Here is a 14205-nt window from a genome sequence, read left to right on the forward strand (position 1 = left end):
ATCCATCTGAAGTCAACCTGACTGTGAAGGACGCATGTTGAAGAGTGTTTGTTATTTTTTTCTGTGTATATTCCAGTTTATGACTGTGTGAGCACAGAGTGTTTGTAACTGTCAAGATAATGATTCCACCACTCAGTTTCTTGCTGCTCTCGCAGCGAACTGAATCAATAACTATGACAAACCTTGAGTCCATTTTTGTCTCGCTGTGCGCACACGCACACATGCACGCACACCCACACACACACACACACACACACACACACTCATACACACAACACTCAAAGCTACCATACTTGTGCGCTCTGTGTTTGAAGCCGGCGTATTGATTGTTCTGCTATTGAAACTCCTATGAGGAGTTTGCCATAGTTTTTAGCACTTTGCTTCCCACCCCTGACAGCTTAAAATGCTGCAGGCTTTTGTTTCTGCTAGCTGAGGGGGGCATTCACTAAAAAGAAGTGCACACATGTACTACCTTAATGTACATTTGCATTTTTGCTGTATTTAGTGCTTTCCTGGGTCTTCACGTTGCAGTTCTTTGTGTTTTTACTTAGAGACTTTATTCTGCTTTCCACCATGCAAAGAGAAAAAGTTACTGTGAGTGTTACCCTATTTGCATGTTTTACTTTGATAAAATTGCTCCTCATAACACAAAAAGGACTGAAAACAGAGAGGCGATGATAAAATATCGAAGGATCACATATTATATTTAATGTCAGAGTCACTCTGGTCTCTTGTCAGCTCTGTCCCAGCTGAGTAAACGCACTAGTGAAGGATGAACCTGCTTTGGGTTCTGGCTGTCTGAGCATTCCTGCATTTGCCACTTTGCTTGAGTTAAGTTCTCCATCTTACTGACAGAGCTGGATGGCAGTCAAATAACACGTGTACTTTGTTTACAGCCAAAGTCACACATCTGCCATGCAGAATATGTAGTCAAGTTACTGAATTTTACTCAATTGCTGTGTATGTAAAACAAGGCAGTGTGAGCACATAGTTTAGGCTTATAGTTCACTAAATTAATATGTTCTATATTGATCCATTTTCTGGCTCCTAGTAGGTGGGAATTACTTTCCACAGTTTGTAAATTAGCTTTTCCTTCCTTATTCTTGAGTTTTTGAGGTGCTGAAGCTAAATGATAATTATCAAAATGATAAGGTAAAAGTGATTGCAGAGAATTTTTCATGGCACATATTTCATGCTAAGGTTAGTGGGATAAGGACAGGAGTTCAAGTATTCACAAAAACTGCAGCTTAACTCAACTGTCTGGTATAACATCCAAAACTAGATGTCACTTTTAGTGTGCACCAGGTATTTGTGGGCTTGAGCAGAGAAAGCTATATTGATATGAAAGGGATATCATGAGCCAATCGAAAAAAATAAATAAAGACGTCACAATCTTAGACACCCTTCCTCTTGGTAACAGGGAGTTACCATGGAGATAGTGTCTGAAAGTGTGATGCAATCAAATATACTGATAATGACAAGCAAAAAGGGAGATGACATTGACTTTGAGATAATACATTCCCCAAAATGTTTTTTTCTAGAATTTGTAAATATTACCAATCACTATTTTTTTCTTTAACCATCTTGCTGTTTTTTGGGGGGGTTTTTTTGGAGTGTGTTTTAGTATCCAGTTTTACAGAACATCATCTCTCATGGTTACAAGTTCTTCACTGATACGTTCAAGGGCACTTCAGCAGGGAAGATGCTTAGTGGCGCCACAGGACGGAGCAGAACATCAGAATCATATAGTTAAAGGTCTTTCAACACATTGGAGTTTTGAATGTTACATCCCCCCTCACCTTCACAACAGAAGGACATAAATACCATCAGCATACATCTATTCCCTAAAACTAGTGAGTTATTACTCTTGCTTGTATTACAATGATACAATGCTGATTCTATGCAGGCTGAGCTGCAGTCACAAAGTAGACATTCATCTATTACATAATAAATTAATAAAAATATATATACATATAAAAATCATTATTATTGAACATTATGATAGAAATAAATTAACATTTGTAACATTAATGATTTTTCCTGAGTTTGTGTTCAAACCATGCGTTCATTGTTACTCTACCTATTCAGAGAGAGAGGACGTTCTTTAAGCAGCGAACTGTTCTCTGGTGTGTAAGAGACTGAAGTACACACAAGAGGTAATGAAGAATCTGAGTGTAGAATAGTTTTATTACTTCTCTTAAAATATGTGCTGGTTTCTCAATGTCACTATGTAATTATATTAGTTCTTTGACAAAGACCATAGAGTGAATATGAACAGGAGTGTGTGTGTGTGTGCGTGTGTGTGTGCGTGTGTGTGTGTGTGTGTGTGTGTGTGTGACGAGATAATTTTGACAAAAAGTTATAAGCTGGTCTTGACTCCAGCGGGGCCGGGGCAGACACCCCGGTGCAGAGAAGTTGCTGTAGAGGCATACAAGACGTTAAAGTTTGTCAAGCTCATGAATAACATCATGGAGTGCTTTGCACGGCTCATATTGTTTCATGAATTCAGATTGCATCACAGCAGGAAGAGTTCACGTTTGGCGTCAGTTCATTCTGCACGGATCTTTGCCTGTCAGTGATGAGCTGCGCTTCCTTGTGTCTGTTTGACATGTAGATCTGAAGCAGAAATTCAAATTTCTATTTGGATAAGAATGAATAATCTGACCTCTGCCCAGTAATCAGTGATGTGTCCTGCTTCCCAGGAGTCTGCTGTTGCAGAGTGTGGTGCAATAGTTTGTTGGGGAAATTTTTTGTTTTTTTCCTGTGCCTTTTTAGCATGGATTTAAATTGTTTTTCTCCACATTGTTTTGTGATTGATTACACAGTATGAATCATAATGTAGAACTGACAAATTAAGAAAGTGAGAGGTGAGCATGAGAAAGTTACTCCTTTAATCTAGAGTTATGTTAAAATGCAGAAGCATTTATGTGTGTAACATGTGTGTCACAACATCAGGGCACAAGTTCCTCAGCAGATCTTTAGCGCTATTTGAGGTAATTGCATCATGGAATATTATGTTATGGTGGGTATGCTGTGTATATCCGTATATATATTTTCTATTCTCCAGTATGAACCATATGAATTCTGTCAACATGGTTTTGCTATGTGTATTGCTTAAAAAAGATTTTCTTAAATATGACAAATCTTTATTAGCTTAATCTCTCAATGTTTTTTTTTGTAAAGTTATCGTACAACTATTGTGAAATGTTAATTCATTTATTAAGAATATATATCAATGTGTGGCTGCTTAAATATTAGTTTATTATGATAATTTTTAGTTTAATACCACTAATTAGCATTGATTGAGTAATAATCCCTTTTTCCATTACGTTTTGCATTTTGTGGTGTTTAAAAAGCAATGTCCTGAAATATGTGTCAAACTAAAACATTCGGCCTTGGCCTTGTTCTTGGTAGGTCCGTTCTTGGTCTTGGAAGAACCGGTCTCGACTCAAACCCAGATCTCCACTGACATGGGTAAGGAAAGGAAAAGATATTCACACAATTTTCTAGTTTTGGTTTACATATCATGACATGCAAATGTCTCCAATGGCTGGATCTAAATCTAAAACAGATCTGTCAACTCCTCAGTAGTGTGTAATAAAATATTTAAAAAACTGATGACAACTTAAATGTTCAAAACAAACCAGCTTAGAATTTGTCCAGATATAAAACTAGTTACTTAATTCAGGGATTTTAAATGGGTGGGGACATTTTTTGTTGTTGCAGACGCCTTAATTGGAGACGATGCAATTCTGGCATTTGTGAGTTTCTTTTTAGAGGGGGAAAGCAGTGACATCCAGAAATCCTCACTGCAACACCATTATGTATCGTGGATAATAACTTCAACTACTCGCTGATTTGTTTGGGGATTTCATATTTAGCAATTACTTTCTCAGAATAGGTGTCACATTTCATTACTAGTGGTTATCTCCTGTGAAATCAAAGTCTGCAATTACACAGCACTTCAAACTCACATACTTTATTATACTGTACACTTCTAATTGCTTCAATTCATTTTCACTCCTCATTAACTCACAAATTGCTCTTTTCTTCTACTTTTAAAGCTAAATCAAACCATGCCATGAACATGAATAAATAGCTAAATAATGTATGGCTTTTTAAAATGAATTAATTTGAAAATGCAATTCTTCACATCCATGTCGGGCTAGAGTAGGTTCATGACAATAACCAGCGCCTTTGCTGTGATTTTAAAGAACCATGCCTTTACACGCTGAAGCTTCAGCAACTTTTAGGGGGATGCATTATGTAAAACTGACCTTTTTGAGTTTTATATTATGTTACAATGTTACGTCCTTATCAAAAACCTGGATTGTTGCTTTGATTCTTTCATGCATGTTTGAAAAATCCTTTTAATCTGTCGTGTGCTCAACATTCCTAAGAATGGTTGTAAATGGTATAATGAAGGAGCATTGTTGTGATGATGCAGAAGGCAGTATTGGAAAGAGTATGAGCTTCTTAAAGAGACAGAGGCCCAATTTCAAGGTATCAAATTGTTTGTGATATAAAAATTTTGTAACAACTGAAGGCAATATAGTCACTTGATTTTTTTAGCAAAATCAAGTGACTATATTGTTTTGTGCCTGGAAAATACATAAAACTGCCCCTTTGACATGAAAATGGTGCTTTGTTGCTGTTAGCAAAACACAACAGTTAGATGAATTTGGACATTTGTCTCCTTTTAATCAGCAAGCAAATTAAAAATGAGCATCAAACAAACACAACAATCATAAAAAAAAACTGCTGCCTCAATTCAGGAAACTGTGCCATAACTTTGGGATTGTCTACATGTGTATGCAGGTTTAGTGCAGAGCTTTGTTCATAGTTTGACACTGACGGGCTTGGGGATTCAAAAGCAAATACAACACGGGAAGTGAAGGACTGATGATCATGGTAGTCGGCACACAGCAGCATCCAGCAATAACATTCAGTAATGCAGTCATCACTGCATTCATGTGTCACAAAAATCACCCCTGTTATTTATGTCTCCCAGTCATGTAATAACAAAAGTAAACTAAGAAAAATTGCATATCCCACGCTTCATCCGGGTCGTGCATAATTTTGCGACTGTCAACGAATTTTTGGCAGAAATTCTCAACGCTGATCTTTTAATAATATTGTGGTCAGAACCCTGAGGGGTTCTGAAAAATCCAGGAGCACTGCATCAAAAGAAAATGCAATAAAATAAAATTCTGTTAGATCTTTTTTTTTTCCTGACGTCTTTTCTTTTCCCGAAGGTAATTGTGATTTCATAATAATTGAAGAAAAAATATAACTTCATTAAAAACTTCAATCGAATAACTCGCTTGACAACGTAAGAATAGCAAATACGTTGCAGTCGTCGCAGGTGAGTCACCTAAATAAATAAATAGCTTATAGTTTACCCTGATATCTTAAAAGCAGATTTGATTCCTATTTGTTCAACATATCTTCACAGCCAAAACCCATTAACATGATGGACAGACTATTCCACTTTTGTCAATTTTAGCAGAGTTGCTGGAGTCTTCACTGCTTTCTCTAAAACATCTTTACGACAGATTGTTGAAGGACAGTGACTATGGCCTGTCCACTACGAGGGGAGTCAAACAATGACCAGCTGCAAACAACGACAGCATATCTTCACAGCTACATTAGCAGCTACTTACTGTACTTACTGGTAGCTGCAAGCACCTCAGGTCACAGAATGCACTGAAGATGCATTCTGTTTTCACAACTCAGACTTGTGAAAACAAAAAAAACAAAAAAACATGGTATCAGACGAAAAAGGGAAGGACTTGCTCTGAGTGCCACTCATCCCATAACCACAACTGCATGCAGTCAATGAATAAGCTCGAAAAAAAGAAACAAGTCTCAAGTTATCAACAGTTGTGTTTTCGTTTGTGCGCAGAGCATCTTGTCAGGTTTTTCTCCTACAGGAGAAAGTGTTGGTGTCACCGTTATATGACTGACAGGCTGAGAATCGTGGCGGACTATGTTTTCTGAATCTACAGCAGATGGTACCCACGCCTTATAAATGATAAAGTCTGCAGAAGAAGAGTTTTTGAGATCAAACGTTTAGCTGAATCAACATCTGCTAAAGATTCCACACACACAAATTTGTGCACATGCATAAGGGAAGAATATTACTGCTATCCTCTCTGTCTTGATCCGTAAATCCTGGAGGCTTGTTGGCGGCAAACAGAGCTTATATAAAAGGCTTTTAAGTTTTTAGATAACTACTGAAAAAGTGTAATAGATTTCCACTGTGTATATTCATGTTTTTTATGTGTCTTCTCACATAAGCAGATACTTTCACTAGGTATTCTCTTTTAACTTTAAGAAAACTACATTTATTTTTTTCAATGCTGACAGGCTATCAGTAATGTTTTTATTGATATCTTAGAGATTTTTAAAAAATCTAAAATTATTTTTTACAGTTTTACTGACAGCAATATTTTAAGAAAGGTTCAACACTTTCCTAAATAAACTTTTTCTCTGCTCTGTAAAGTATTTTAGGGATTTTTCTCCAACAGCCTCATGTTTGCATCTATACAACTAAAAACATAGATAAAGTGGCATCATTCTAAAGTGAAATTTACAACGATCTAATGGAGTTTTGCTACGTTTCTGTTATTTTGATGTGCTTCATACTTCATTTTACTATTATTACGGATAACATGTATTAATTTCATTTGTAAGTCCTGACATTTCTAGATTCATAGCAGCTGTAAAATGTTACATCATTCTAATATTTGATGTCTCTGCAGATGAATTTCAACAGAAAATAGTTAAGTTCATTTGTATAGCACATTTCAGCAAGATGGCAGTTTAAAGTGCTTTACACCATAAACACATAATGCACTAACCAGTTATGAAACAAGCAATAAACATTACATTTTGTCAAATGCCATCACCAAAATCAAGATGAATTGACAGGTATTAATTAGTCCAGCTGGCCTCTGAATCAGTGCTTCCTTTTTCTCATTCATCAGCTTATTCTGTATATCTTCTTTCTCTCCCTCTGACTCTGAAGCCTTCTCGTCTTTAACATAATTTCCATTATCTTCAATATTTCTTCCACCCTGTTGCTCTTTCAGTGACCTTCTTCATCTGTGATCTTCCTGTTTTATTAAAATATCCCTTAATGTCTGTCAAGGGGATTCAAAGATTTCCCCAAACGTGCATGAAAGATGCATGTCCAGGTATGTTTTTGATGAGGGAATAATATTATAACACATTATAAAACTTGAAAAGTTTATACACAAATCCCAGCTTCCCTTTAAAGCATGGGTTGGTTTCTTCATGACTTCAACCAGTACCAGTTCATTACATAGCTGTGAAAAAGTGACGAGAACGATGGCACAAGAAGTCCATCTACAGTTTTCCACCAGTTATGTTGGACACATAAAACACAGAGAAGAAGATGCTCTATGCAGATGAGACCAAACTCAAACATTTTGACTTACATGCTTAACACAAAACACGTCATGTTAACTCTTCCCCCCAATGTTGTTTTGACAAGAGTTGCACACAATGCCAACATAAAACCGTTTCCCTAAAATGATTCAGAAATCTGTGATGACTGTCATCTATCAGCAACTCAATGTTCCTCTGATTTCACTAATTATATCTTGTAAGGCAGATTCTTTAATTAGAGCTAAGCTAATTGGTTTTAAATGTGTTCTCTTAAGGTTATGTGAATTGTATTTTCAATTATACTTAAAGTAACTTTTTGGCATTTCTATTTTCCCCCATTCTGTTTATTTTTATATAGTAGAAAACAAATCACTTGTCCAAATATCATTCTTGGTTTAGTGTTCCTATCCTTTTCTCTTCCGTTACAATCATATGTTCCCTCCTACATGTCTCTTCACTCTTTGTCTTTCTTGCTTTTTTTTCTCTCCTTTCCCTTCAGTCTGGGCCGTCATCCAAACAAATAGTATGATGTGCTGTCTCAGGCACTAATTGACCATGACAGGACATTTATCACTAGTCACAATGTCCAAAGTTTGTGTTTCTTTTGGGTGCTTCATTTCTGCTCCGGAACAATGACAGAAGCATACACACAACAACAACAACAACAACAACAACAAAACACACAAAAAGTTACCTATCACAAAAAAGTAAGAAATGCTGCAAAGTTTCCCGAAGCAGGAATACAGACCTGAAAATGATTCATTTTTAAACACAAACAGACACATGCAAGTAATGCCAAATATATATATATATTTGGCATTACTTTTCTATCCTTATATATATATATATATATATATATATATATATATATATATATATAAAAAACTGGCACAGGCAGTTTGACTTCATTATGCAGATTTTTTGAATTGAGCACTTTTCCGGAGAGCCCATCAGTAGGAATTAAATCCATCAAACCTAAATCCAGTGCCGCTTCATCTAAGCTTCCTTTGGTGTGGATCGTTGGCTGTATTCGCTAGTCAGAGCTGTTTGTCTTCTCGATTCAACCCTGGTACTTATTATTCACTTTAGGATGCTGGTGCCTAATTAATTTGCACTGCATATTTTGATGCCAATTTCTAATTTGTGCTTTAAAAAAATACACAAGAACCAAACAGATGGAGGGCACATGTTTTAAACACTTGGATAAATCTGGATAGCAAGTCCTAAACACAAACTTAAACTCCTCTACATATATGTATTATCACAATTGCCGCATACACTCAACTAAAAGCCCAAAAAACTGAATTACTGAATAGTAATACATTTAGAATAACCACCGCCTTCCGCCCTCTATTCATTTCTAATGAGCGATACGGTACGATTCCTGCTAAACCTTCCAGGTTGGATCAGTGTACTGCTTGTCTTACAATCATGAACAGATAGCTGGACAGCCTCCTTCAGGATTTTCTGGCGGAGATCAGAATTATGTGTTCAATTAGTTACAGAAAGTCGTCTAGGTCCAGAATTAGCAGAGCAGACCCAGAACATCACACTACCATCACCTGACTGAAGGTATAAGTTGTTAGATTACTCGAGATGTAACAGTTTCATTGCCAGTGCATCAGATATGTTTCCAACAGTAATGGATCTCGTTAAAATAGTTTTGGGATGTGCGAAATGGGGTTTTGTGTTCTTGTTTTAGTCAGCAGTGGTTTTGCCCTTCGAACTCTCCACTACTTGTCCTTACTCCTCATGAGAAGAGACACATTGTATATTTAAAGTCAGAGGCCTCTTTTCAAACTTTTTTTTTCAGTTTTGCTGACACCTAACTTAAACGAAAGGCTGCAACCACATGCAATCTAAGCCTTTTTGAGTAATTGAATTTCTGAAAGAAACCGGGTATAAGATATTCAGTTGGTGGTGAAATGGAGACTGAGTGATGAAAGATAAAGTATTTGGGTCAAGTATTCATGGAGGATTCTTACCTTAACGTAAGATCCTAAGACTTTTAATAGAATAGCATTTTTTTTCACTTTCCGCTGAACAGACAATAGAAAAGGCAATAGTGAAAAATGTATAAACGTAAAAAAGGAAGAGAGGGGCTCAGAATCTAATCAAAGCAGGGACACTTTGCTGATTGCCTCTTCAAAAACAATAGGGGGAAAATTGGTTTGGTTTGCTCCTGTCAAGAAAGCAAGAGACAACTGATGCTAAAATGGGTAAAATGTTGCAGGGAAGTAACAAAAGGAGCTTAAAGTAAAATGACTAAATTACTTGTTCACGATCCTCGGTGGGGAAATGGGTAATCTCTGGCGCCAATTCTATTCCCCAGTCTCTTGCATCGGTACTTTCCTCCATCTGACAATTACAGAGCTTTTCTAAATTGATTCTTCTCCTCTCCTCTTTATCTTTAGCATTTATTGTTGTATTTATATTCATATAAAAAGGCATAGAAATGGAAAAGTCATCCAACGATTTTTCTTTAGATATGTCCTGCTATGGTGACCATTGTCATCCCAAAATATTTTAAGTCTTACAACCATTTAAGGCGTAATAAAATAATTGTGAATTTTAAATATGTCAGCATTATACATATATATCTTTCATATGAACCATGTGTGCTATTATTTATAGAAAAAAATCTTACTTAAAAATGCTCAATATGCAGGTAAATTGTTGGGATTTCAAAAACAATCATTAAATTATTGAAAATAAATGTTTATTATTGTAAACAAATGTGTTTGCTTTGTAAAACATGGAATTACACAAATTTAAAACAACAAAATTCATAGGGACTTAGGTTGATTTTCATACATGTCACCTCATTTTCTTCAGTAAGTGTCTTGATGCACTTTTTTGTTTAATTTAGTTATCTTTAGCCTTCTGTGTAACAAAAGTCTCTATTTTTGAGGCAAGTATAGCAGATCAATGTAAAAAACGGTTCTACATAAAAATATAGTTCATACTTTTTACTCTTATATATTAGAGAGATTTGGGATCACAAACAGTGGGATTTTTTAAGCAAATTTAGTGACAAATCCTGGCTCACCATTTTAAAAGTCTACATAAACATGTATTCAATATGCATTTGAATGGTCAGTCAGGTTTAGGTCGTCAAATGAGGTTGTCTGTGTGTACTTAAGCCCTGAATGTCAACTGAGAGGCAGTGAGGAAGAGCTAGAATATGCCATGTTCAGCCAAGTGCAACAACCTAGCAAACATCAGCTCCATTAGCTCAGTACGGGTACAATGTCATCAGTGCAAAGGGTGGTGTCACCTAATTAAAACATAAGTAAAAAGTAACTTAATTAGTTGTAATAATAACTAATTGGCGAGTTGTTGATGAATCAGGTCTAATTGGCTTGTATGGCTGGGATGATAAAAAAAAAAAATTGATTACTTTATGCTAAACATGTTAGCCAGGTAGCAGGTGCTGTTTCAAGGAGCTGTCATGAGTAATCCATTACCTTACATCTCAATCTCATCACCCGCCTCCACAGAGAGGGAGAGGGCATGGCTTCCTCAGCAGTGGGCTTCCTAAGACTTTAATTATACAATGAGCTAAAGGCGCTGGCTTTGCTCTCCTTTCATCCCAGGTAAAACTCTTTCTGGAGCGCGAGAAACTTGAGAGTGGAAGTTGTCGTGACTTCGCAACTGTGACATGTTAATTTCTGAAATCTTTGACATTGATTTCAAAAGAATCAATTGTCAAGTTATTCTACAACAAAGCCAGCGTCTCGGTCAAGAAGCATCAAGCTTAGATTTACAGGTTTCGCTCTTTGTAGTTTTGATCTGTCGAGGTTCATCCTGGGATTTAATTATCAAAACACTGTCTTCTCTTCCCTTTTGATCTCCTTTCATCCTTTCATTGTCTCTGGAAAAGCCAAAATCAATTATCTTCAAGCCTTATCTATATGCCTGCCTATGGTCCTAGGGATGAATGATATTCAAAGCCTGTCATCTTAAAGCTAACAAAACTTTTGATACATTAACTCTATCTATCTATCTATCTATCTATCTATCTATCTATCTATCTATCTATCTATCTATCTATCTATCTATCTATCTATCTATCTATCTATCTATCTATCTATCTATCTATCTATCTATCTATCTATCTATCTATCTATCTATCTATCTATCTATCTATCTATCTATCTATCTATCTATCTATCTATCTATCTATCTATCTATCTATCTATCTATGATCAACTAAGTCATAACTTTCTCAAAGAAACTAAAACATATACAAAACATCTGTGATCCTAAATCGAAAGACCAGAGTAGCAGTGAAGACCATATATTTGTGCAAACATGTTGAAGCTGAACTTGTTCCCTACATATTGTTTACCAGCACTTATATTCTGATCTGTTAACCTGCGAAGCTGCTGCACATGAGTTTACAAGCAAAGGCAGAACAACATCTTTTATCAGGATTAATGAGATCGGTGGCGATGTCGTATCCCTGGTGGAATGATCTTGCTGCTGATAAGGCTGATTACGGGTCTTCTCTTGAGCCTTGGGGAGGAATATGTAGTGCCTCTTATCGATGGTTCTATCAAAGCCAGGCTGCACACCTTTGATAAAGACTACCTGAACTCTGATTCGCTGATTGACACAGATGTGTGAAGATTATATAAATAAAAGATTTTCCAACCTTCAGACAGCAGATTGGAAAGATAACAGAAGCAAGTGTGAATTTCATGAATATGCAGCGTTAATGCAAAGTTTTTAGGGCTTACGGAAACTTGAACGGCACACAGCATCAGCACACGTATATTACCTTGAAACTTTCAGTGACTTATAGTTAATAGCGTAAACCTGATTAGCTTCCCTCTCTGTGTTCACTTTGCTCATATACTGCATGGTGTTGCATAATATAGTCTCATTTCCTTCCTCATACTGCAAACATAATTTTACATTTTTCATCCTGGCCCCATCAGAAAAAAAGCAATATAAGGGTGGAGAATGTAAAACACTGTACAGGGAAAAAGAAAACAATGCAAAACATTCATATTAACAGACAGAAAAGTAGAAACTGAAAAGTTGTGGATGGAACAGAAAACTACGGCAAACTGTTTAATTTTTTCCGCTCTGGCCACTGTCTCTTGCCATTATTCCCCTCCATTTCCCCTCACTTGCCTCACTGCTTGGTCAGGTCATTGAATTTCAGTGGTGAGCTGGGGTTCTGCTCTCTTTGAACCTCCTGGAAGGTCATGGGTGGCAGGGCAACACTGTGTCACAGCTAATCTGTCCCTGGACAGATTAAGTAAGATAGGAGAAATGACACTGCATGTGTGTGTAAGTGTGAGAGAGTGAGTAACATAAGAGTCATCGTTCCTCGGCAGTCTTGGTACTGTTGAATCGCGAGAAGAAGAATGGGACAGGAGACAGAGATGATGTGCCTAAGTAATGTACGAAGAAGTGACCGTGAGAAAGTCCCCCCCTCCACAGACTCGAGCCAATGAAGCGTAAACTTACTCACTTACACTTACCCACCTTGCTCATATTCTCAAGTAACAGAAAAAGTTCTTAAAAGTCACTTGATATTGATAGATGATATGAGAATCAAACTTAATTGATTTTCATTCCTCTCCACCTTCTACTACACTGCAGACTTCTCAATGAACTCCCCAGGCTGCCATCTTGGAAAGCTCTCTGACAACTCTGCCACAGCCGGTCTCATCAAAAGTGAGAGTGACTCAGAGTGCAGACAGCAGACACAAGACTTTGTGGACTGGCAGCGACGGAACAATCTTCTGATCAATGCGGTGAGATCCACCATCCAGGAGCTGGACTTCCGCATGCACAGACCCATCACACTGACACTGCTGAACATCCAGGCAGGGGACATTGAGATACTGGACACTTATGAGTACCTGGATGTTCACCTGAACAATAAACCGGACTGGATTCATAACACCGATGATCAGAGCAGACCCTACCTGCTGAGGAGACTGAGGTCTTTTGGCGTGCAGAGGGCGCTCCTCAAGACATTCTCTGACTCTGTAGTGGCATCAGCCGTCTTCTTTGGTGTATTATGTTTGAGCAGCAGCTTATCTACGGCTGAGAAGAAGTGGTTGGATAAGCTCATCAGGAAGGCCAGCTCTGGGGAGAGCCTTTGTCCAAGTGCCAGTGGTCGGAGACAGGAGACCTCTGGCTCAAATAACGTCACTGATGGACAATGTCTCCTACCCCAGTGGCGGTTGTTGAACTGGAGAGCTCCTTCAGTCACAGACTGCTGTATTGTAGGTGAATAAAGGTCCTTATCACAGATTCTTCCTCCAAGCAGCTGTAAGACCTTTAAACCACCACTGCTCCAAACAAACTCAAGAAGTGCTTACATTCCTGCAGTTATTTGCAGATTTTCTTTTTCATTTCTTAAATAAACCAAAAGTCTTGTATCTATAACTGCAACACACCTGTGCTTTACATAGCGATAAGGGGCTAATACAGAAGCATTATCATACTTTAAGATTTCTAATTATAGAAAAGAAAAGAAAAAAAAAAATATATATATATATATATGTATATAGTTTTTCCTTAAGATCCCACTAAAATAGAATAAAGAAATTGTGTCTTGGGTGTAAACAAAACAGGAAAAGGAAGAGGTAGGAATAGTTTTACAAAGGCACTTCACAAACTAAAGTTTGAAGAATATAAGTTAACTCCAATGTTTTGAAGAGGCATTCACAGCATCTAATCTGCAGTCTTCCCCCCTCGACTCAATAGTCTTCAGCTTCATTCCCCTGGATATACCAGGCATGTAGAGTTTATGAAATTTTGCTGATG

General features: G+C 37.1%; 1 protein-coding gene across 1 annotated transcript; it reads left to right on the plus strand.

Annotated features, from left to right (window-relative positions):
• The first annotated feature begins 1591 nt into the window (after window positions 1-1591).
• LOC103474421 (uncharacterized) lies at window positions 1592-13840 on the plus strand. Its single transcript, XM_008425352.2, has 2 exons — window positions 1592-3474; window positions 13030-13840. Exons 1-2 carry the CDS (start codon window positions 3471-3473, stop codon window positions 13671-13673), a joined length of 648 nt encoding a protein of 215 aa, XP_008423574.1. The 5' UTR covers window positions 1592-3470; the 3' UTR covers window positions 13674-13840.
• Window positions 13841-14205: the final 365 nt, after the last annotated feature.

The sequence above is a fragment of the Poecilia reticulata genome, chromosome 13 (genome assembly GCF_904066995.2).
Source record: "Poecilia reticulata chromosome 13, P_reticulata-male-v2, whole genome shotgun sequence".
NCBI classification, from domain to species: domain Eukaryota; kingdom Metazoa; phylum Chordata; class Actinopteri; order Cyprinodontiformes; family Poeciliidae; genus Poecilia; species Poecilia reticulata.